This window comes from Myotis davidii, unplaced genomic scaffold (genome assembly GCF_000327345.1).
Source record: "Myotis davidii unplaced genomic scaffold, ASM32734v1 scaffold159, whole genome shotgun sequence".
NCBI lineage: Eukaryota > Metazoa > Chordata > Mammalia > Chiroptera > Vespertilionidae > Myotis > Myotis davidii.
In genome coordinates this window covers 1,227,991-1,253,952 of record NW_006291231.1, presented here as the reverse complement: position 1 = coordinate 1,253,952, position 25,962 = coordinate 1,227,991, and the positions used below count along the sequence as shown (strand labels likewise).

At 41.5% G+C, this 25,962-nt stretch overlaps 1 protein-coding gene across 1 annotated transcript in view; it reads left to right on the top strand.

Moving 5' to 3' along the window:
- Positions 1 to 25,255, top strand: part of LOC107183188 (probable DNA double-strand break repair Rad50 ATPase) — a 185,887-nt gene extending 160,632 nt beyond the window's left edge. Inside the window, 1 exon segment of the mRNA XM_015564386.1 lies at positions 24,969 to 25,255. Coding sequence (XP_015419872.1) covers positions 24,969 to 25,255 — 287 coding nt within the window.
- The last annotated feature ends 707 nt before the right edge of the window (positions 25,256 to 25,962 follow it).

Here is a 25,962-nt window from a genome sequence, read left to right as displayed (position 1 = left end):
GAGGGAGGTCAGTTGGGGGTGACCAGGCCTATAGGGGAGGGCATTGGGGGTGACCAGGCCTGCAGAGGAGGGCAGTTAGGGGTGACCAGGCCGGCAGGGGAGCAGTTAGGTGTCAATCAGGCTGGTAGGGGAGTGGTTAGAGGGTGATCAGGTTGGCAGGCAGAAGCTGTTAGATGCAGGCAGGCAGGCGAGCGGTTAGGAGCCAGCAGTTTCCTGATTGCGAGAAGAATGTCTGACTGCCAGTTTAGAAGAAGGGAGAGGGAGAGAGAGATAGAAATATCAATGATGAGAGAGAATCATTGATCGGCTGCCTCCTGCACGCCCTACAGTGGGGATCAAGCTCACAACCTGGGCATTTGCCCTGACCAGAAATCAAAATGAACCATGACCCCCTGGTTCATAGTCGACGTTCAACCACTAAGTCACACCAACCGGGCTGTTTTAGTTATAAAGTGCTAAGACAATGATGCCCTGACATTTACTAAACTAATAACAAATGGCATTTTTTTTTTCTGGTCAAGATAGAGAAATAGAAAAATTCAAAGGACTTGATAGAATAATATATATATATATATACACTTTTTACTTCTTAGAGATGACCAGAATCTCAGTTCATCTCTAAGATGGTTTTTATTATCTCTCCTATGAAAAAGAATCAATGCAAAGATCAAATGTCAGTACTTTTCAAATGTGCTCATTTTAATTTGGCACAGTTTTTTCACTTCCACTATGTCTGCCAAGACAAGTACCTGCATGAAAGATTATGTCAAACTGAGACAAAACAGAGGGCGTACATATAAGAAGAATGTTACAAAGAAAAGTTGACCTTTCTGAGGCTCCAAATCCTCAAAGATCTCAGATCTGCATCTTCTGCCTGAAGCTAGGGGCTAGACCCTTTCTTTGTATATATATATAATTTCAAAGTGATGTATTGTAACATCTGTTTACCTTTAAACTGGATCACTATGCAGTGGGTCCCAGGAAGCCTTTGGCATCCTCACTTAAATAGAAAATGCAAAAGCTCAGCAGATAAGAATGGATGACTGTGCTTTACATGGGCTTCCTCAGTAATTACAAAGAATTCGTGTGCAAATGAAACCAGTGCTCTACCTTTCTCAGATTTGTTAATGTTTCCATTTTTATTAGCTAGCGATTGGTGTAGAATGGTGCAATATAAAAGGCGAGTTCAGCTGTGCGTCTGAATGGTTGCGTAACAGGGATATCCAGACAACAGTAAACTCCGTGTTGAACTAGTTTAAATAGTGGTATGTAGCACAGTTCCCCACCCCCCATTCCCGTTGTTTCCCCTTCGCAATAAACCTGGGGGGTTCTTTTCCCATGCAGGAGCCATAAAAAAGCTAGTATCCAGTAGGAAACAGTGGCCCATTGACTGTCCAGATCACAGTATTTCACATGACCCCGGATACAGGCGAAGAGTAGTGTCCTGCCAAACCCTAGTCTATAGGGAATGGACCTTTGAGGTTGTTTAAAAGTGGCAGACTGTGAGAGAGAAGACTATTTCCTTCCTTAGAGCCTAATTTAGCTGGAAAACAAAGATAGACAGCATGTGAGTTTCCTGTAGCTTCGTGAGTGTGCAATTTTATTAGACGTAAACAAACTTGCTCTAAATGACTTATATTAGCCAACTGGTATGTTTACTTTCATGTAAAATGTGACCTTCCAGCTATATATAGAGAGCACATCATCCAATAAGAACACAAAATAGCTCCCGATGATGCTCCTTCACAATCAGTCTCATCGTCAGATCCTAGATGGGAGATTCTTTAATGTCACTAGGCACGCATTGAGTCCCACGATCTTGCAAAAATGTCAACACACATTTGTCGAACACCCATTGTGGCCCACATAATTAGGGAGACCTGGACATAAGAAGTCAAGGGGTTTACATGCCGGGGGAGGAGACAGAGATGTAAGGAGGCAAATACTAACACTGATCCAGGGTGACCTGATGGGTGAAGAGAAGCTGGAATAATCCTGCGGCTGTTGTGCTCTAAATGCATGTATCCTACACCCTCGCCTACAAATTGGTCACGGGGAGCTAAAAATGCATACATTGTAAATGCCTCAGCATCACAAGTAGTTGAGCTCCTCAATTTATATGCATTTATTGATAAAAGTGGGTATATATAGAATTTTTTCTTCTAGATCCACAGAGGGGATGACCAGGTGCAATAAATGAGAAAGAAGGAGAGGATACCACAATTCTCTTTTTGCCTTATTTTAAGTCCTATATCCATTTTATCCCCACCCCCCACCTCCATTTCTCACCAAAAAAAAAGTTTTTGTCGGGAAACAACATGGAAATGCCATAGCCCTGAGACAGTGCCTCCAGGAGGCCCTCCCAGCAGCCTCCCCTGAAAGCAGAAATGGTGCGCCCACTGGGTTATAAAGATGTTTGCCTGTGATCACCAACGAGAACCAGTTCCTGGGTTTAGGAGAAAAGGAACCAGTTCCTGGGTTTATTAGCTAGCTGTGCTTTACATTTTATTCAGTGTGGTGTTTAGAGATTACACCAAAGACGCTGGAACTTCAAGCATTCCAGGAAACCAAGGGTTTCTGGGCTTACAGCCGGCACAGGAGGAAACTGGCTCCTAGGTCCTGGGAGGCTTCTGGTGTGGGCGGGCTTCGGCCTCTCTATCTTGATCCCTTTTGGTGATAAGAAGGTGTTCACTCGCACTCCCACGTCTCAGACACTCAGGCTTGCTCAGGAAGAGGAACTCCATTCTCTAGCTTTTATTAAGCAATGGAAATTTCTGCTGTCATTTCTCCTCTGCTGCTCAGCTCTCAGCGAGCTCCATGATGCTTCCAATAAAACTTTCTAAGGCTTGTTATGTGGTTCCACAGGTTTACATCTCACCACAGAACCACAGCCCGCTTCAGACTGTTCCTCCTGCCACCCTGTTACTTAGGTCAAAGGAAGTCTTTTCCATTTAACACCGCAGCAGTGCTCTGCACAGAGCCCTGACCGACACCAGGTCCCATCATCAAAAGTTAAACCATCCAAAAGCTCTTCCTCACTATGGTAGTATCGAGCCGTGGCTGTTCAGAGCAGAGGGAGTATTCAGTTTTGCATGTGAACTTTAGAGTCATCACGACACAAGAACAAGTTCAGTGTTTTTGGAATCAAATATACATCTGAATTCCAGCTCAGTCATTTTCTGCCATGACCTGGGGTAATTCCGCTAAACGTCTTAAGATGCCTTTGGTACTGACAGAGAAAATGAAGCCCAAAGAAATTAAGTGGTTTGCTCCAAGGCACAGAATGAGTAATGGTCCAGGGAGAATTCCAATGCGCTTTACCATATTTTCTTCGGAATGGGGTCTTCACCTCACTGGGGCTGGAATGCTCTACCCGTTTGGATTAGTATCTGCTATAAACCTATATTTACCTCTTCACTGTTGGCCACCTTGGTAAGTAAGTAGTTCTACATCTTGCAGCCTCCCTGGCCACAAAAGAGAAAGAAAACATCCTGAGTCCCCTGGAAAAGAGATTTTCAGGATCAGTTCTACCTAGACTGCTGCTTTCTATTAGTAAAACCCAGCTGTGTCTCTGTGGATAAATAGGATATGGAGATTAAGTCTATTTGGAGAATTTTTAAACACATGACTTTAGGCTCCCTGGAGTTAAAGAGGAAGGAGCCTTAGAAGAATTTTCTCCCAGACATCTCTGGCGATCTTAGGGCTCTTTAATAAGAATAGGTAGTTTAGATTGGGATCTACTGTCAACTTCCTGAAATAAAACCAGATGGGCTATCTGGAGACTAGACAGTTCTTCTGACCAGTGGTGCAGGCATCATAGAGACACGTGCTGGAGGGCAAAGCGAAGTGAACGGCTCCGCAAGTCTCATCCTTCTTGATTCCTTGACTTATCCCAGGTGGGGAAAATGGAAAAAGTCAAGAACACCCAGCAATTTGTTTGTTTTGACCCATCCTTGATGGAGTAATTGTGTGAATGTGGATGGAGATTGGTGGGGGAAGGGGTATAACATTAAAACAATTGCAGGAGTCAAAATTATTATAACTTGATAAATGTTCCAAAACTAAAATAACTGCTTCTTGCAAATTATAGTAGAGGGAACAAGTAGGAGGGGAGATTGACCTAGTGATAATAAATACCATGGGGAAAACAAGTTTCACATTTTTTGGTTTGGAGAGCTGATTGGTTCAGGATGTTTAAAGAAACTTACATTCTTGCTTTAATAAATCTTGTTAGAGCCACAGATGGAAATGTCTTCTATACTGTCTACCCTGACTATTATAGGTCTACAATTTCTTATCTGAAAATTGGGAGCCAAATATGTTTCAGAATGCAGAATTTTTCACATTTGAAAGGTAATGCCAGTATGGTCTGGGACAATATTCCATTATGAAATATAGCAATGTTGATACTGAATGAGAGGTATAAACACCATAAATAGCTTCCCATTAGTTCAAATCAGATTTTGCTGCGAATAAATTGAGATCAGGTCAGGTCAGATTTTGCCACCAGATGAACCATGAAAAACTCATTTTGCAGAGTATTTAGGATTTTGGAAATAAAGCTACGGAACTGTGAACTGTACTGTACAAATGGAAACTTCTTCTAGACCATTCCATTGAAAAGAAACATCAGTTGATTTACAGGAATATGAGGAATTTAGATTTGGGGAATGCTTAGAAATCATAGGTAAATGATAAAAATAATGTAGTTAACATTTCTTGAGCAATTATTATCTGCCAGGCATTATTCTAAGAGCTTAATATGAACTAACCCATATACATCTCTTGTAATACTGTGAGGTACTGTATTTATGTATTGATAGACCTATTTATAGATGAACAAACTGAAGCATACAGCAAGTGATTATACACACACACACACACACACACACATATATATATTTATAACTTACATATGTGCACAGATTGATATCTTTCCTGAACAATAATACTTCAGCTTTATCTTCTGTACAAAGAAACCAGTTCTTATATATCATTCTACTCACATTCCTTTTAACTATAGGAAGCTAAGGGATACATTTTACATTTAAAGTTATTATATCTTCTCAAGATGCTTGCTTTCTTCAGGGAATGTCTTTTGAATTAGAAAACACATGCAATTCTTTATCTTGAAGCTGGGCCGATTAACAGATTATAGACACAAACAAGCATATTATAAAAATATAAGAGAAATTGAGCATTAGAATATTTCCCTAAGGGTCAAGACTGGCTTAGAATCACTGTTTTATCCCTGAGGACTTAGATGCTTATGTATAATAGACATAATAGACACGTTGTGGGATGAATGAGTGAGTCCAAATCTCCATAAACCCCCAAAATAACTGAGTCCCATTCAAAAATGCGAATTTTATTTATTTTACTTACTTTTTTTTTAATCTTAGTTGATGCTAATCCATTAAACTTTTTTATGAAACCGAACTTTTATGTTGGTTTTTATATAAAAGTATAGTGCTCTTGATAGAGTGGTTGACAACTTTGTATTTCCTTGCATATATTATTTTAGTTGGTCTCTACTGGCTCTGGTCATGCTTCCTAGTATATGTATGTGTATTTATAACTTACATATGCATACGGAATGTGTGACACAGCCAGATAGGATCAGGCCTTATACAAGCAGCACTTGGAAAATGATGCTGCTTATCCAGTTTTACCACTCCAGGTACTTGATTGCTAGGGTCAGATGCTTCCACCTGGTTCCCATGTCTATCTCCAACAAGATCTGAAGGCTTTTTTGACAAAGAGCTTTGTAAAGATGAATGGATTGATAAGGCCTGAAATCATACTATAAAACACACTATATACAGTTTTCTAAATTTACCTTAAGCAAACCATGTAGTTCTCCTGTTAATATCCAATCCTACTCATCAAAGAATTTGTAGATAAAAACCAGCTCCTTTTTGGTCCTGTTCCTATTTTGCATCATTGCCACGGTTCTGCAGGATTCACTGTTCTCGCCAGCCCTGCACTGGTCCCAGTTTCAGAGTGTATATGGCAGAGTCACACTTTTGTATCAGGGCTTCTGTACTCGAAGCAGAGAATTCTCCATCTATCAGCAGTTGTTCAAAATTCTCCCTCAAAGCACAAAGTTTTTCTCACTGAAATTTGACAGAGGATTCTACTTTACAACTGCATAAGACAATGCTGGGAATCACTATTTTTCAAAGCATTCTCATAAAATTGCCCAAGGATTGCTCATTCCTGTAGCTTTTCCCTCAACACTGCTTCACTACATCTCTCTGTCCCTCTCTCCCTCTTTCTCTCTGTACCTTTGTTTCTTCTATCCTGTGCTGCAGGAGCAGGGTGGGCTATTTTGATAGAGTGCAACTTTCAGGTAGGTAAGTTCACATACAAGATTCCCCATAGAATCCTTTGTCTGGACTTACCCTCCATTACTTCCTGTGTCACATTATCGACTTCCTCTCTGGATATTCTTGGACCACACAGACAACATTTACACATGCAGAGATCCACACACCTGCATGCCTATACCATCCTTCCAGACAGATGATGATTTGAGAATTTAAGCTATCTTACTGGCTTTTCAAACATTTATTATACCAATTATTAGCATTAAACCAATTGTAAGAATCTTCTTTTCCATTTTAATTAAAATTCCTACTTGAGAATTTCACTCATGTGCAAATATGTAACTTAATGGTTTATCATCAATAGGGCTCATAGTTTCCAGGAAGCTAAAAAAAAAAAAAAAAGCCTACAAAGTATTAACCAAATTATTTCTGCCCACCTTTTGTCCTTTTTGGTTGTTTTCCAATATTTGGGGTCATAGTGACATTAGACAGATACTCAATAAACTGTTCACTCCTACCTACCACTTGCTGAAGAAGAGTCACAATCATCATCATTACCTCCAATTTTACTCAACAAAAATCCAGCACTTATTATGAACCCACTACTGGGCAATATAGGTGTCTAATGGGCTGTTATACCAGGTATCTGAAGCTTAAGTGCCAACATGTAAACTAACAACACAATACAGTATGTTCAATACCAAAATAGTTTAGAATATATGCCCAGAAGTTCAAAGTCCCTAGTACAATTATAGAATTACAGAGCCAGGAAGAATTTTCATTAATTACATAGGTTCATATTTTTATTTTATAAATAAAGAGGCTGACACACAGAGGGGCTGATTTGTCCAAGACTTTAGGAAATTACTGTAGTGGCCATCCATGTACGTGTAGGCCCTGAGCCTTCCTCTTGCATCTTTTGGAAGCTGCCCTTTCTTCTCATGCTGAATCATATAATTCACTTCCTGGCTCTTAGATACTATTAATTTGTCCAAGGGTAAAATTATATATATAATTGTATACGGTAGCTATTTTGGAAATGATGACATTCTGGCATTAAACATCACTATGCACTAAATAATACATGCTACTAAAAATATTTCTTCTTATTCATATTTAAAAAGTCTCTTCAACTGAAAAACAAATATCAGAGCCAAATTTGAACCTAAACTAATTGAATTCTGTGTGAGTTCTTTAGCCAAAAAAAAAAAATTAATTCAATTTCCCCAATATCAAAATGTCACAATGAATGACTTCTTAATCTTTTTCAAACCAATAAATGGTATTCAAAATTATCATCTTATTCTGCTAGAATTTTGATACTGGTGTAGCTTTTATTACATGTTTTCTATAAATTTGATTTTTATTATTTGCTTTACATGAAGCTATCTTCTAGACAAGAATTATCCAGTTTATTGAAATTCTTATTAGTAAAATCGCTATAATATGAAATTCATAATAATTGGAAGAGATCTTTCTTTATTCATTATTCATTCATTCATTCACTTCTCTTCCTGACTTCCTTTCACTTATGTCAGAAACTTACTGTTATATAAACAAAACAGAAACAGACTCATAGAAACAGAGAACAGAGTGACAGCTGTCGGAGAGGAAGGGGTTATGGGGCTGGATGAAAAAAGTGAAGGGATTAAGTGACGGCAGGGGGAGCGAGGAGAGGAGGAACAAAACAAAAACCTCAGACACTGATAACAGTATTGTGATTACCAGAGGGAAATGGGGGTGAGGAGAGGTAGGAGAGGGTAAAGCGGCAATAAATGGAAGGAAACCTGTCTTGGGGTGGTGAACCCACAAAATAATATACAGATGATGGATTAGAGGATTGTACCCCAGACACCTATATAATTTTATTAAACAGTCACCCCAATAAATTCAATAAAAATAAATATATAAAAAAGAAAATCACTGATGTTGTTATAAGCTTCAATGTCAATTGCATATCCCATCCATTGGTTCAGAGATTAGTTTATAACCTAATATAATTTGTCTCACCTACCCCAGAATGTTAATGTGTATTAGTCTTAACCAGTCATAGTTATTCTATTTCTTTGTCTAGAGGCAATGGAATGTGAGGGATATTTATGGAAGCTTATGGGAAAGAAAAGCCTCCTATTTTTTCTGTAGTAGATATTTAGGGACATTCTTCGGCACTAGATAGAAAGGAGGAGGTTTGTCCCTGGAAGACAGTGGCAGTCATCTGGCTACCAGAATAGTACCAGGTTTGAAAAGAAGCTGACATTGTAAAGAGCAGAGAGACCAAAAAACCTTCAGTTATTTAACTGTGTCTACTGGTTCAAGTCTTGCCTGAAACTACCCTATCTCAATACAGTCTCTTAATTACTTAGGCCATTTAGAGTTGGGCTTCCAGGTTTTTTGGCAACAAAAATGGTAGTGAATGACCCTCTATGATTGGCATTTTGTATAAAAACAGTTTTGTTCACAATGGCAAACTGTTAGTCACCTGCACAAAAGACACTATTCTTTTTATTCATAATTTAGTTGTATAATGTATTTCAGGCATTCTTCCCAGGCACCCCAGAATGTTAATGTTTATTAGTTTTACCTAATCATGGTGATCCTATTACCTTGTCAAGGGCTGCTTTAGGAATATAATATAACCATGGATGAAATATTTATATATATGGTAAATTCTGCTGTGATCATCATAGAAGCTTTCCTAAATCTTTAAGAAAGGAAGGAAGGAAGGAAGGAAGGAAGGAAGGAAGGAAGGAAGGAAGGAAGGAAGGCCAGCCATGAGGAGATGAGACAAGACTCCTTTTTCTTTCAACTTTTAGACAATGCCCTGTGAAGAATACAGCCACCTCAACAAATAGAGAAAAACAAGAGAATCTAACAAAGCCAACCTGGCTTTCTTGAGCCACAGAATGAGCTAAGCCTGGAATTCCCCCAATTTCACCTTGTGCAATAATAGACTCCCTATTGTCTAAGTTGCTGATAGTCACTTGTTCTGTTATGTGGAGTTGAAATCACCCTGACTGACATAGTCACAAACGATATTGATTCTATGAGGCCAACTGCAAGTAAAAGTTTACCTTACTTGATTGACTAAACCCAATCTGAGTCTTTAAAAAAGAAAACCAGATATTTAACAATTTTAGGCACACTTTCTTATTTGAAGGTTTAAGTGGTTGAAAGAATAGAATTGACCAATTAATATATATAATACAGATTAAATTTAAACAACTCCTATATCTTAAACCAAAGACAAAACTGAAACCTTGGCCTGCTGAAAATTAATGTGTCCCTAAGCCTTTGTTTATCCAGGTGGCTACAACCAGAAGACACTGGGAGGATCATCTTGGAAAGTAGCCAGAACAAATGCCCACAAGTCTTAATGGTAATCCTGCTGCCAATTCTTAAGATTCCTATTACCTTAGCATTTTCTAGTTCAGAAATTAATAATAGATAGGGACAAAAAAGAATGAGACACCTAGCCTGTTGTTTTATTCAGGAATATTTCATAAACAATTGAGAAATACTTAGAATATGACCCCCATGGATATGCTATAACCCAAGACCAGGAGAATATGTTGATGCAACAAGAATTACATGGGCTTACATGGATACCTGACACTAGGGAGGGGGTGGTATGAAGTTGAAAAGCAGCCTACACATTTCAAACCCACTCTTTAAAAAAAATACATTTTTATTGATTTCAGAGAGGAAGGGAGAGGGAGAGAGATATAGAAACATCAATGATGAGAAAAAATCATTGATTGGCTGCCTCCTGCACTCCCCCTACTGGGGACTGAGTCCGCAACCCAGGCATGTGCCTTGACTGGGAATCGAACCATGACCTTCTAGTTCAAAGATCAATGCTCAACCACTGAGCCAAGTTGGCCAGGCCAGACCTGCTCTTATGTAAGAATTTGGGTACTATTGGTCATAATAATAGAAATATGATGCAAACATTTACTCTGCTTTAGTGTGATTGCTAAACAAGTTCTTTTTTTTCATATATTTTTATTGATTTCAGAGAGGAAGTGAAAGGAAGAGAGAAATAGAAACATCAATGATGAAAGAGAATCATGGATTGGCTGCCTCCTGCATGCCCCCTACTGGGGATCCAGCCTGCAACCCAGGCATGTGCCCTTGACTGGAATTGAACCTGGAACTCTTCAGTCCACAGGCTGATGCTCTATGTACTGAGCCAAAACAGCTAGGGAACTAAACAAGTTCTTAGTAAAATACCATAAAGTAGGAGCTCTGTAAGTGTTCATTTCTTTCCTCACTTCCCTTTCTTCCTCTCTTTACCTCTTGTCTTATGATTATAATTAGAGGCCCAGTGCACGAATTCGTGCATAGGTGGGGTCCCTCTGCCTGGCCGGTGATCAGGGCCATCAGGGGGGCTGGCCAGTGGGAGGGATCGCAGGAGGTTGGCCTGCTAGACCCCCATCAGGGCTGATCAGGGCAAGGGCTGGCCAGGGAGGAGGAGCTGTGGGAAGTTGGCCAGCCAGGGGGAGAGGGGGCTGTGGGAGGTTGGCTGTGGGAGTGCACTGATCACCAGGGGGCAGCTCCTAAGTTGAGCGTCTGCCCCCTGGTGATCAGTGCATGTCATAGCGACTGGTTGATCAGCCGTTCCAGTAGTAACAGTTGCTTAGGTTTTTATATATATAGATTACAAAGAAGGGCTACAGAAAAAGTAAAACCATAGTTATAGAAATTCTTTGACAACTCTAAAATTATAAATATTATTTTTCTCATATTTTTGTATAATATGTTCAAAATACATACAACAAAACTTCCCAGTATAAGCCTGGAAGCCTTTTGCTGAATACTGTACTTAATCTCCTAGACCAGTGGTCACCAACCTTTCGGACCTCACAGACCACCAGTGGTTCACAGACCACTGGTTGGTGACTGCTATCCTAGACAATATTTTGTGCTTCTCTAAAGTGCATTAGATTTAAGCTGAACCTGAAAAGAACTTCTTTACCATTAGCTTTAATAATGTTCTTGAGGCATATAGTTTATGTGGTCAAGTATGCAACGAATGGGAAACCATCTATGAAAATTAATGCTTGTACCAAATATTAGAAGATTTTCTACATAAAGAAAAGCTTGTTTGCGTTCCCTCTTGGGATATTTCTCCATCACTTTTGAATTGCATATTGAAATTTCAAAAATATGTAATCAACTGATAAAAATGGAATGGCATTCCACTGGGAGGAGGAATTGAAAGGACTGTGTTCCACAGGCTGTCCTCAAGAACAGGGCATTTTTATGCTGCCCATTTAGCAACGTAGCAGAAACATCCCTGGCCCTCATCCATTTCTGAGTCAGTTTTCACTGTTGTCTTATTACTATAAAATTTAAAGTAACAGAAAGTTGCACAAAATGGGGGGAATTAATTAAAAAATTAGATATGATTACCTATAGAGGAGGTAAGATGGATAAGCAGTGTTGGTTTCTGTGAGCAATTTCTCTCAAGTGTGCAAGGGCTCTCCCACTTTGATGCTTTTTACCTACTTCGACTCTGCTATTTCTTCTCATGCATTTAATCCACTTTTATGTCTCCTTCTCTACAACCTACTTCCTCTTGATCTTTTCTGAATTGAACCCTGTATGTCCAAGTGCTCAAGTGGGCCACTCTAAAGCCCATTTGTGTCATCTGATAAGTGGTCCTCACCAGCTTGTTAGATGCTTATGATAAATTACTATTTTTATAATGTGACTAAAGCTGGGGAGGAAATAATGGCTTTTGAGAAAGTCCTTAATAAAATAGTACCCCAGCCCTGGCCAGTTTTCTCAGTGGTTAGAGCATCAGCCCACAGACCGAGGGATCTTGGGTTTGGTTCCTGGTCAAGGACACATACCTGGGTTTCAGGTTTGATCCCTGACCCTGGTCAGGGCATGTGCAGGAGGCAACCAAACAATGTGTCTCTCACATGGATGTTTCTCTTTCTCTCCCTCTCTCTTTCCACCCTTCCCTCCATTCCACTCTCTCTAAAAATCAATTGAAAAAATATCCTCAGGTGAGGATTAACAACAACAATAAAAATAGTACCCTAGAGAGATTAAGAATGTAATTTTTGAAAGAGAATTACAAAGCACAGAGGTGAAGGGTTTTGCAGGAGCCTGACCTAATGGGTGTGGACCCTATTAGATAAAGTTAGGAGTTTAAATCAACAGAACTCTGTAATAAGATGGATGGAAGAGCGAGGAAGAGCAGAGGAGAAATCTAATGTAAATCTCAGATCTGATGTTAGCACATAGGTGCACGATGATGCCATTTTACTCAGCTAGTGAACACTGGAAGATCAATTTTGGAAGTTAGATAATGAGTCCAGTCTTGTATGTATTGCATCTGAGATGTTTATGAGATATATCATTGGAGAGGTGCAGAGTCCAGAGCTCAGATCTATCCTAGAGTGGTAAGTGTGGGCCTCATTCACACAAATAGATTGCAACCAAGGCCACAGGAGCTACTGAAGTTACCTATGAAGAGAAAGAAGAAAGTTTAAGACCAGGAATATAGGGATCTCCATTTGGTAATTGCTCTGAGAAGGAGCCCACAAAATGAGACCATAGGAGTAGTCACAAAGTTTGGAGGAAGAGTGTCATATTACAGAAGTGAAAGGAAGGGTGTTTTAAAGGGGCCTGTCAACTGTGACAAATATTCAGAGGTCGTTCAAGATGATCCTGCTTTCTAAACCTCCCTATTTCTCAAGTACTCTGACAAGCTTGCTGAGAATTATGGATGGAGCCTTAAGAGTTCCCATTACTTGATGTTTTACATAAGTAAAAATGCCGGTAATGAATTTCAGCAAGATCATTCTCAAATGACAGAGTGTTCAACACTTGGAGAATTTGTTCTGGGTGATGTGAAGATCCCATTAGCAGGAGTTGATTTCATCATTTTAAATGGTCCAGGGCAAAATAAATGAACAACCCAAATAAATTCTTGTGATCCTTCAGCTGCTATTTTTAAAGAAAACATTATTCTGACGCTTGTTAAAATGGTAAGGAAGACTATATTCAGGACTAATGGGGCAGACAATCACATTAGGGAAGAGAGGTTGGCTCAACTCTGAATATAACAAGGAAAAGTGGGGACTTGTAGCCGAAGAGCAGAGTGGTAGGATGCACAGATAGGAGATGGCTAAGAGGAGAAGGAAGGTGGGCCACAGTGATCAGGTATCACCAGAAGGGTGAGTGGAAGATGAGAAATTGCATCAGATATTGAGAATGATCAGATACCAAGGAAGGGGGATTCTCTCTAAGATGACTTAGCAAGGTTCTTGCTACAACTGGGCTCTTAAGGATTAGACAAGATAAGGCTCAGATGAGCCTGATTAAAGTTTGGTGAAGGAGAAAGTCTTTGTCACTATAGTATTATTTACAATTTATTACATCTTATGCACTGACTCCTTAACTCCAGCCAAGCAGTACAGCAGTACTGAGTCTAGACCTAGCACTATCTAGGGAACTCATAAAATTCAATGTTCCTATCACTATCATCCTAAAGCTACTCAAAAATGAGTAAGGCTTAAGGGAGGGAGCCACGTATTGTGAGGTTTAGTTGTCTATGTCACTCAAAATCTTGCACACAAAAATGAGTGTACCCAAGTGTCCTGTTGTCGGGAACATTTAAGAGCAGTGTCAAGTCCGCAAAATCAAAATGACTTGTTACCCCTCTTCACAAACCACGTTCCCTTGCATAGTTTAAACAAGCGAATCCTGATCAACAAAAATAATGAATCCTTTATCCCATCTTTCAGCATACATGCACACAAAACAACCAATTATCAAAAAATAACTAACCCTGACAAAACTATTATTACTAGAGCATCATTTTATTTCTCAACGCCACACAACACAGAAACTGGAACATCTTTCAAAAATTAATACCAATAAACTAAATTGGCATTTCTCATTTTATAACCCCTGTGCATCAGGAAGAAACATGGGGGAAAGGCTCACTGTTAGATGCTCTAGTGCAACAGGCAGTCCAAATAATGTTACATAACCTCTACTCCTATTTCTCCGATTGACCCGAGTCCATTCTGATCCCATGTCAGATAAGCATAGAAACAGTCCTCATCTATTGTCTCTTCTTTTCCTTCCTTTCTCACAACCCCTTAGGTCTCTCCCTCTCTTGAATTTCGTTCTCCTATCAGGATCCATTTTTACCTTGTTGGCCTCTGGCCAGGCTGTCCGTCATTGGGCTCATTCATTATTCTCTTCAAAGGGGACTTCAGGTCCAGCTAAAAGGAAAAGGTAGAAGAGCTTCAAAAATAAAATAAAATTTTTTTTAAAAAAAATAACAAACCTTTCTTCCGCTTAGATTGATTTTTCTCTTGCCATACCTCAGGTGAATTGTTATACTAACAGTGTTTGTGTCGTTTCTCAACCTTGTCGAAGAACTCCTATAGAATAACCTGATGTGATCCGAGACCCCGGAGGGGCTGGGAAGGATCCCTGCCCAGAAAGGGAGCTCTTAGACCAAGTTACCCTGTGCTGTTCTACCCTCACCGGAGTAAAACATCTCACCCCACTGGTGTAGAGAGAAGGTGGAAAACAGCACTGCAACCTGCCCAGTGGGCAGTGTGTGGCCACTGTTCCATATACAAGCGTATATTCATGTACTTATATTCTTTTTGAAACATCCTCACTCGCTTTTCCACACAAACGCCTCTCCCCGCCTCCTGCACTACTGCCAAGATTTCACACAGCCTTCTGTGACAGTGTTCTTAACGGTCCTCTTGGACACCGTCGCTGATTCTAGTGTCACTGATTCTCCCGGCAGGAAACCCTTGATTCAGAGCTGCAGAAAGGGGTTCTATTCCTCCCTGTGTGGCAGGGGTAGCTGGGAGCTGGGGAGCCACTGTGTTTCCACCCGAAGGCGTGATCTCTCCCTTCCCCACCCACTCCTCGCGATTGAAAGGGCGAGATCTCAACCTAGAGGCCCTGATGCCCAGCGCTCCCCGTGGTCAGTCCCGGCATTCCCCGCGGCGGGCTCCCCCAGCCCATCCCTGCCCGCCTCCCGGCACCGGCGCTGGGTTGGCTGCTCCCGTTCTGGTTTCCTGCCTGGGAAAACCGAGGGCAGCAGAGAGGGGGCAGGCCCGGGGCTCTGGGGGAGCAAGGGCGCCCGAGACCTTCCAATGGGGGAACAGCGCCCTGGGCTCCTGGGTGCTGGGGAGCGGCCTTCGGGAAAGGACACCTATTGAGGGGCGAGGACTGCGCCCTCCATCTTACCCTGAGTCCTCCATTTTTGGGCAGAGCCATGTGCTCCGTGGGGCTTCTTCCCGGAAACCCAACCCTCTGCTAGCCATACCCAGGATTTCTCTGGAGTAATCAATGATAATCAAGGGAAGTGCACGCCATCACTATGACCACATCCTGTGTAGTGAGACACCGACTGGCACCTGGCCAATCGGCGGGGCCCATAGTCCCCTCTCCCGCCCTTACTCCACCCTCCCAAACCCCTGCCCCCCCTTCCCATCAGGCTTCGGTCTCTCTGCCACCTGCTGCTGTGCCAGTAAGGAGGGCAGGGGAGCCAGACCTAGGTTTGAAATAAATGACTCTTTGCTTTTGCACCGGACTCGCTGGCTCCCTGGTGGGCCCTTGGGAATCTTGAAATCGGCACAACAGTGATTAGGAAAAGAGAGACTCCTCTCCAGACCACTTGTGAGGAAGGGGTCCATCCCTTCCCTGGGAAACAGAAACAGAAGCCAAAACAGAAACAAACCCTGAAGAATTCCTCATTTTCTCTGGATATTCTGGAAATAATTCAGCCAAGTTAGCACTGAAGAGGTGCTGCTGAGCTTGGAGCTGGTGAGAGGAGGAGCGGTTGCCAGAAGGACCATGGATGCATTTGGTCAGCGAGTAACGTTTACAGGCTGAGCCATGTCAGGTGACAGGGCAGAGGCACAAGGACTATGTTAGAGGTGCTCTCTCTCCTCTCACTGTGGGATGGCAGTCTTGTCAAGAAGAGGCTTGCCTGGGAGATTTCTGGCCTACCTTTTAGGATTTAGCCAAAAGCTTAGTTCATCATGCCTTGTTACAGGTCAGCAGAAATTAAATGGCAAAAACCTGGCTGATCATCAGAATTACCTGGAGAGCTTCGTAAAGATATAGATTTCCAGACACCCCCCTGGATTCACTCAGCAGAATTTCAGCAGCGAGGCCTGATTCTCCGCACAAATGAAGCTTTCAGCTGTCAGCTTGGAGAACCATTTTTATAGCTCATAGAATCTAAGTCAGATCTGGGAGAGATCTATTCTAACTTTTCCATTTTTTTAATTAAAAAAGAACTTAAACTCAGAGTTTTTAAGTGCAATGTTGTACAATCATGACAATTTATTATCTGGCAAAAAATATAAAGTAATGAAAAACTGTGTGAAAGAAAATATGTGCCTGGTGAGGAAACATAGGAACCAAACTAATGATACACCGATTAAAACCTTTGGGCCAGCCATTGCTATCATATATGCACTTAACTTTCATTCATTTATTCACTAAAAAAAATGACAATAGCCCTAGCTGATTTGGCTCAATGTATAGAGAGTCAGCCTGCGGACTGAAGGGTCCTGGGTTCGATTCTGGTGAAGGTCACATGCCTGGGTTGCGGGCTCGATCCCCAGTAGGGGGCCTGCAGGAGGCAGTCGATCGATGATTCTCTCTCCTCATTTTTCTATCTCTCTCCCTCTTTCTTCCTCTCTGAAACCAATAAAAACCTAGTGTGGGGTGAGAGACTACCAACAAGGGAGAAATAAAATACAGAGTAATCAGAAATAGCATGTCAGTGATAAAAAAAATAAAAATAAAAATAAAACCACCAGGAAACAGGGATTTGACGTGTTTAGCAATCGGCGTCAGGTTGAAATTGTAGGCAAGATGGCCAGGGAAGGGTTTCATTGTGTGAAGGTTACTTTGGAAAGGAAGGACCTGAAGGAACTGAGAGCTAATCATGTATGTATCAGGGGGAAAATTATCCAGGCAGAGGAAATAGCAAATACAAAGGCCCTGGGGTAGGAACACGCCTGGTCTGTTAGGGCTGAGGACAGTGGGAATGTAGCAGAATGAATGAGGAGAGGAGGAACAGGAGAGGTGTCAGAGAGGTAAAGGGAGGGGGCGGGGGGGATCATATAGGACCTTGCAGGGTACACACTTGGGGTTTTTAGTCCAGCCTGAAATGAAACAACAGTAGAGGATTTTGGACACAAGCATGTCAAGTCCCAGCATATATTTGAATGAGACATCTCTGTGCAGAGCTGCAACCAGACTGAAGGGCAGTAACGGAAGTAGGGTGGCCAGATAGGAAGCAACTGCAATACTTGAACTACATGTGCTGGGCAAGAGAATTAACATCTGCCTCAGAGGGACATAGGAGGGAAGCCAGTTCCCTCCGCCTGCTTGGCTCCCACACATCCTACGGTGAGAGCATTCTGCCGCCACCGGAGTGATGCCAGCAGTTACAGGTAAGTGATTTTCTTCCTCCCTGGTCTCCAAACACCAAATAAGTCCTCAAAGCATCCACATCAGTCAGACCCCTTGTGCTGGTTCTGGAGACAGGTGAGGGCACAGCATCAGCATCTCTTTGGGGCCCTATGAACTTGAGGCAACAAGTGCTTCCTACCGTCTCTCTTGCACTTCTTGTTTTCCCCAAGTGTTTTTGCATCGAGTGTTCTGTAAGCTCTCTGATCTCATTGCTCCCGAAGAAACTAACTTCTCCGTGTAATTAGGGCTGCAGCCTTTCCATCATTGTTGCAACTGAGTATCTTGTCCCCTCCAAAGCACTTATTAAAACATAATTTTAAGCTTTTAGGTATGGAGCTGTTGGGCTGTTTCTAGGTGAAAACATATATTTGCTCCAGTCTGCCACTGCACTTCAAATGTTTCCTCTAAAGCAGGAGTCCTCAAACTTTTTAAACAGGGGGCCAGTTCACTGTCCCTCAGACCATTGGAGGGCTGGACTATAGTTTTAAAAAAAACTATGAACAAATTCCTATGCACACTGCACATATCTTATTTTGAAGTAAAAAAAACAAAACGGGAACAAATACAATATTAGTATTTGCATGTGGCCCGCGGGCCATAGTTTGAGGACCCCTGCTCTAAAGCATAATCCTGTAATACGAATGGTTATCAGCCCTGACCAGTGTGGCTCAGTGGTCAGAGCATCGCCCCACACACTGAAGAGCCACAGGTTCAATTCCTGGTCAAGGGCAAGTTCCGGGGTTATAGGTTCAATCCACACTGCCCCAGTTGGGATGTGTGCAGGAGGAAACTAATCAATAGGTCTCTCTCACATCGATGTTTCTGTCTGTCTGTCTGTCTCTCTCTGTCTCTCGTTCCTCCCACCTTTCTTCCCTCCCACTCTGTCTAAAAAATTAACAGAAAAAATATCCTCAGGTGAGGATTAACAACAACAAAAAGAATGACTATCATTATGAAATGGAAAGTTTTGTAATACATATGGAAAATTCCTAGCAAATATCATACTGTATTTTAATCCTTTTAACTGACCATACTGATTTGCCAGTCAAATCTGTTCTTATAATGCTGCTTGTTTTTCCCAAATCCACAAACACCTGCCAACTTCACATGTATTTTAAGTGTCCGCAGCATTAGTAGAAAGGCATCGAAAACCCTTCCAACTCAATCATTTGCCACTACAGAGACTGGTCTCTATACAAATAAAAACATCGAAGGGGGGAGGTAGAGAAATCTTCAAGAAGTAAAACTAATCTGATTTCCAAGAAGTAAAATATTTGTGCAAAAAGTAAGTGAAACATCTATTCCAGAGAATTACCATTCTCAAGTGTTCACTGGAAAAGTCTAGAGAAGGATAGAAAACTAGGAAGGTTTTTATTGTCATTTTGTTTTTTGTGCAGTGAGAGGAATGTCTTGACAGATGTGCCAGTTTTCAAGTCCAAGTATGACAATAGTTGAAACTGGACTCCCTTGTGGTTACTGAGAAATATACACAGCTTTCAAAACCAACATGTAGGTGAGTCAGAGTGATGGGCATTTGTACAGAGGAGGAAGCTGACATAGTCTTTCAGGCCAAACAGTAAAGCTGGGTGGCTCTGGCGGAATGAGGTATTTAATCACCTCACCCTTAAGTCTTTCTTCTTGAGTAAATAGTTGGCAGCCTTGGTCACTAGCTTGAAAGGCAGAAAGAAAAGCAAGGGTTCACAAGTGAGTACCCAGCAGAGGTGTTTGTTTAGGCTAAATCCAAAATGTCCTGTAGGGCCCAACTCAGTGTTGCCTCTTCCCTGCACAACTGTGACTGTAGGAGCCATCGCATCTGATTCATTCTCTATGTGTCCCTGTGTCCAATTACTGAATAAATGAAAGAAGAAGATGACCGTGGAGGATACTTGAGGCCCAACTGGGAACATGTGTGCTTCCCATTGCTAGAGATATCTGAATCAGAAACTAGATCAGCAATTCTCTGTTCAAGGAGCACGTTTGAGTGGTAGCATAATGAAGGGACCAAACGGGGAACAGCCTTTTTAGAAATATTTAGAAAATCTAAAAGAAGCTCTCCAACCATTCACTGAGCCACCCATCAGCACTGCATCACTGCTTACACAGAACTATTAACTTCCAGGATTCCCCAGGCAATGCTTTCAGGTAGCATAGGTTCTTGGACCTGCCTCTCCCCCACATCTCCTTTCTCGAATTAGCAAGTTGCAGCCTGTTTTCCTCCCCTATGTCCCTCCCAGCCTTCCACACCTGTCGGATAGCTCTGTAACAGTGGGTAGCTGTGTGATGGCAAAACACAAATTTTATTCATTGATTCAAATTGGCAGATGACCTCTGAAGAGCTGGAGGGAACCAGTGTCTAAGAGACACTCCCTTAGAAAATAATCAGCTGGCGATGTTGTAGAAAAAACTCCTAAACAGGCGGGACCACATCGCTCATAAAATGCACATTCCCCCCCTCAGTGTCTAAGATAATCCTTACACTATAATTTGTTCTGCTGTGAACTATTTAGTCATTTTGACAGAATTCTCATGTGGCACTTTGCTAAGAGTGTTGAGAATATGAAGAATGAGAAGTTGGAAGTGGTCAGTGAAGAATGAGAAGTTGGAAATGGTCAATGAAGAATGAGAAGTTGGAAATGGTCAAAGGCAAATGTCACAATTTCTTTTGGGCCTTTTTTCTTTCCAGGCTGACATTACAGAACTAAGCATAGTCTGGCCCAGCTGTGGGCAGAGGGTTCCATTATCTGTCCTCTTCCTGAACCTTTCTAAACCTGTGCAACTACATCACCCCTTCTCCCACCTCCTCTTCGCTAGGACGGAAAGCCCTCATTCTCACTCTTGGAGGCAGATTGAGAAGAATTTGTGAAAAATGGCATGTGCTTGTGAAAAACCTCCACAACAGTAGCCATTTTAATGAGTTCATATTCTGACTGTGGCTAATCAGATTTGCACCCCCTCTCTGACAGATGAGAAGAATTTCTCTTGTCTCTGGTTCTCCTTGAGCCTCTGGTATGGGTTACACCTAAGATTATCTGTTCAGATGACAAAACCTCACACTCCAGGTTAGCCATGGCCTTGGCAAGGCTACCTGAGCTGCTAGGGAAAGCGTAGCAGAGACCACAGGTGTTTGAGATTTGGGGACAATGTAACATTGCCGGGACCTTAGGGCCACACATCCCTTCCAGATTAGGGAGCCTCAACTAGGAGACAGCAGGTCATGAGAAGGTTAGTGGTAGAGTCTGGAAAACTGTGGCCTTGGGTTATTTCCCATACCAATAGGATCTGAGACTCCTGGAGTCCCCCACTTTGTTGAAGAGTTTAGAACACTTTTGATGTTTGTAATGTGTTTAGAAACAGACAAACATATTTTTGTCCTGGCTGTAAAGAGGTTATTTAGTAGTAAAATACACTTATGAGAAATTTCTTTTTTGGTGTACATATTCTTTAACTTATCACATCATCATTTTCATTTAATACACAAAAACGGTGCAGTAGGAACAGAAGGCCTCCTGACATCTCTCCTTTTCTTACCTTCACATTCCTTCTCTACTCCTTTTCCAACTGTCTTCACCCTGTGCTACAGTCTGAATGCGCCCACTCCCATATTCATGTGTCGTATCCCTAACCTCCCATGTAGTAGTAGAAGGAGTTGGTGCCTTTGGAAATTAATTAGGTTTAAATGAGGTCAGGAGGATGAGGCTCTCTTACTAAGATTAGTGCCCCTATAAGAAGAAACACAAAGAGCTTGTGGTTTCTCTCCACCAGGTGAGGACACATAGAAAGGTGGCTATCTGCACACCAGTAAGGGAGTTTTCACCAGAACGCAATCATGCTGGAACCATGATCTTGGACATCCAGCCTCTAGAGCTCTGACAAAATAAATTTCTGTTAAATCCCCCAGTCTATGGTATTTTGTTATGGGAGCCTGAGCTGACCAAGACACCCGGCCTCTCTTTCTCTACTACTCCTCTCTTCTGGGAGGACAGAGACAGAAATGTAGACCTACTGACAACAATGCCTATGGAATGCCACCTGCTGCATTTTTGCCCCTTTATCATTAGAATTAGGTGAACAAACTATTCTACCTACATTGCAAACTATTCTACCCTTTTGACTAGATTGCCTTCTGGAGTGACAGTCAACCCTTTCTTAATTGTGCCAATTGGTAGAGAGAACTTTTCCTGAAAGGAAGAGGAACACTGGGGAAAGAAAAGTTTGGAGGGGCCTGGTCGGTATGGCTCAGTGGTTGAGAGTTGACCCAGGAACCAAGAGGTCACCGATTTGATTCCCGGTTAGGGCACATGCCCAGGTTGCAGGCTCCAACTCCAGTAGGAGGCAGCCAATCATAGATGTTTCTCTCTCATAGATGTTTCTATCTCTCTATCCCTCTCCCTTCCTCTCTCTCTCTCTCTCTCTCAAATTAATTTTTAAAAATATATTTTCAAAAAGAAAAGATTGGAGGAGAGGTCAAAGAGAAGGTGACAGGCCCGTACCAGGCGAGAGGCTCCTGATGCACCCCTCCATTCCTGAGCCTCACTGAGGCCCAGGTTTCCCCATCGTTTCCTCAGCATCTTCCCATTGCCTCTTGCTGCCACTCCCATCTTTTCTCTTTTCTTTTCTCTCCCTGTTGAAATTCACTTTAACACATAAGAACCCATCCTCCCAAGCCCCAATTGTCATGCCTCTACCTTCTAGGGTAACAGAAAGGCAATCTATGTATGTGCTAAGAGTTGAGGACCAGTCCTCGTCCCTCCCAAAGAACAATTGTACACATTAACTAGAGTTATGTACAAGGAACACATTCACCCTGGCCTCAGAGAGTACTCATCCAGAAAGAAACTCAGGATGTAAAAGGTGAAGAGATTGAGAAGTACAAATTGGTAGTTACAAAGTTTTCTTGTGGATATAAAGTACAGGATAGGGAATATAGTCAATAATATTGTAATAACTATGTATGGTGCCCAGTGGGTACTGGAAATATCAGGGGGGACATAGTGATTAGTACATGATTACCTAACCACTATGCAATACACCTGAAATTAATACAAAATAATATGAATGTAATTGAAAAAAAAATGTTAAATAAAAATAAAAAGAAACTCTAGTCCAGTCACTATTCAATAGAAAATGATGAGTCATAAATAATATTTTAAATTTTTTAGTAGCCACATTTTTCAAAAAGTAAAAACAAATGAGTGAAATTAATCTTTAAAATGTATTTTAACACAATAGATCCCAAGTATCATTTTAATGCATAATTCTTAAAATTTAATGAGATATTTCACATTTTTTTAAACTAAGTCTTTTTAAAAAAATTTTTTTATTGATTTCAGAGAGGAAGGAAAGAGAGAGATAGAAACATCAATGATGAAAGATAATCATTGATGGGCTGCCTCCTACATACCCCACTCAAAGAATAGAGCCACAACCCAGCATGTGCCCTAACCTATAATGCAACCATGACCTCCTGGTCCATAGGTTGACGCTTAACCTCTGAGCCATGCCGGCCAAGCTAAGCTAAGTCTTTTCAATCAAATGTGCATCTCAATTATAGCATATCTCAATTCAGATTAGCCACATCCAATTAGTTAATGGCCACATATGATTAGTGGCTATCATATTGGACAGCACAGCTCTGGCAGGTAAAAGGGAAGGTGAGGCCCTGGCTCCCATCTGGGCATAAAAGCACAGGCCTACTGCAGACGCAACAAACTAAATGCTCCTTTAAGATCTGAGATTTTTTCATGGCTTTTAAAGAAAGGTAATAAAAAACATATATTCCTTAAATATTTTTGTTAGAATTTCAAGTGTTCAGAACAAAAATTTCTCCATGGTTTCTTGAAAGCTAAGTACGTTGCTAATAATAATTTCTAGGAGCAGAAACAGTCTGATCTCTCCTCCCATCAGTTTTATAAGGCCAAAAGCACCCTGCCCACTGTGTAATTCAGTGCACAAGCTTTCTCCCTGGGCTCCCTCAGGAAAGTGATGGCTTCAACTTAGTCCTATTTGCTGAGAAATGGGTGACTGCCTGCCTTCATGGACTACCACAGCTAAGCCGTCTCATCTTCAGCAGCTACACAATAGCAGCGGGCTTTGTATTCTCAACGAGAAGTGCAGCTGTGGGGTTTGTTCTCACTGGGGACTGAGTGAATGCTGAACCATCTACTACAACAACTAGCTATCAAGGCCATCAGATTCATTCATATGCTACTGGCTCTATTATTCCTACAATTGAACCCAAATGTTGGTGTCTCTTCCTATCTCTGAAATCTGCCTTTTTATATAACACAAGAAATAATTTTAATGGTTTTTGGAAATTTCAGGATGAGAGTGTTAAAGAAGATGTTGCTAAAGTCTACTGGGATGAGGTTTGCTTTCAGCAGCTAAATTTTTTGATGGTTGAGTGGGATTTCTTTTCAAGGATTTCTGGCTGCCGGCCACTAATCTTTCACCCATTTGTTGGAGCCTTTCCCTCCTTACTCAGGGTTTTATCCTTATCTGAGGAGTTAAAATGATAGAAATTGATAAAGGATAACTTTTTATGTCCAGGAAGTATTTGTGATTTTCATTAAGAAATGCTCAGAAGCCTTCAGACCTAAAAGAAACAAATCTCTATGGGAGATCCCATGCTAATAGAGTTTTTCTAGATCAGCTCAAATTATGCTTTGTCAATGCTAAAGAAACTAGTCTTTTCTCATTACCACTTCTCCCAGAAGGGGCAATGACCTTCTCCCCCTCCCTCACCCCGCCCCCTTTGAATTAAAATTCAAATTGAAGCATATTTCTACTTGAATGTAGCTTTTGTGAAAGTCATAGTGAAAGGGATAACATGCAACTTTGGATGGCTTTTGTTTTTAGATTGGACTTTCAAGGACCGCCTATTCCCAGGGTTAATTGGGAGTTAAATGCACATCAGAAAGAGTTGGCGAAGACTGATTCTGCTCCCTCTCCAGGGGCTTCCAAGTTCTTTTTTCATGAGCACCCAGAATCTTTCCCCCTCAGTGGGATCCAGATTCTATTCTCAGTATCTTTGACCAGATGATGCAACATCTGTGTTGTCTTTTAAGAACGTGAGAAAAGAAGCTTTTCGTCTTCCCTCTCTTGGAGTTCTGGGAAATTCAATTAAAACCGCTCAGACTTTCCTTTTCCTGTTTGTTTTAGAAGACAACTCACCGGAAGAGTCCTGTGGCAGTCTCCCGCCTGTGGAAGAAGGTGACCGGAGAATGAGCCTGATTATGGAGTTGTCAACCCAGATTTCCCTTCAGACTGAGAAGATCACTCAGCTGCAAGAAGTTTTAGAGGAAAAGGAAAGGAAGATTCAGCAGCTGGAAGCCGAGCGGGGGGCCCATCCTGCCCAGGAGGCCCAGGACTCTCCAGAACGTTTACAAGAAGCCCCAGATTTATGTAATAATAGCATTATGTCTGTTGTCTCTGCTAAGGATATGTAAAGATTCCCAGTAAAATAAATAAAAGTTTATTGTTATCAAGGTAAAGTCCAGAACCCAAGTAGACTCCTCATTGGCAAGCTCAAGTTCAATTTCATGGGTTTGAGTACATCTTATAATGTTCATATTGAAAGGAAACAAAACAAAAAAAAATATTCAGAAGCAAAAAGTGAATGTTTCCCCTGTAGGCATCAGTAGTCATGTGATCCATACTACATTTTCAGGCGTTCCTGGTAATGGTGGGAGAGGGAAAACCACAAAACTGGACAGAGTCAAAGAACTTAGCATCATCCTCTTATCAGAGGTTTGCCACACTGCACGGGAGGGGTGCCACCAATCCCATTTTAGTATACAGCTCAATTGTGAACAGGAAGTGTCATGGAGGGCATGCTTCAAACAAATAGCCATGAGGTCCATCTTTTCGTGTCCTCTAGAATGTGTTTGTTTACAGCATTCGGTGTTTTATTAACATTGAGCATGTGTAGAAATTAAATAAAACCAAAGCAATTGAAAGAAAGAAAGGAAGAATGGATGGATGAATCAGAGCTGCAGTCCTTTGGGAACAGTGTCCTGGGACAGCATCTCCTTGGGAAAACACAAAACGCTGATTTTTCCCTTAGGAACAAGACCAAGAGCAGAGCAAAATATATTGCTCTGTTCTGAATGTACCAAGAAGTTGTGAACAGCACAAAATATTACCAGGAAAAATA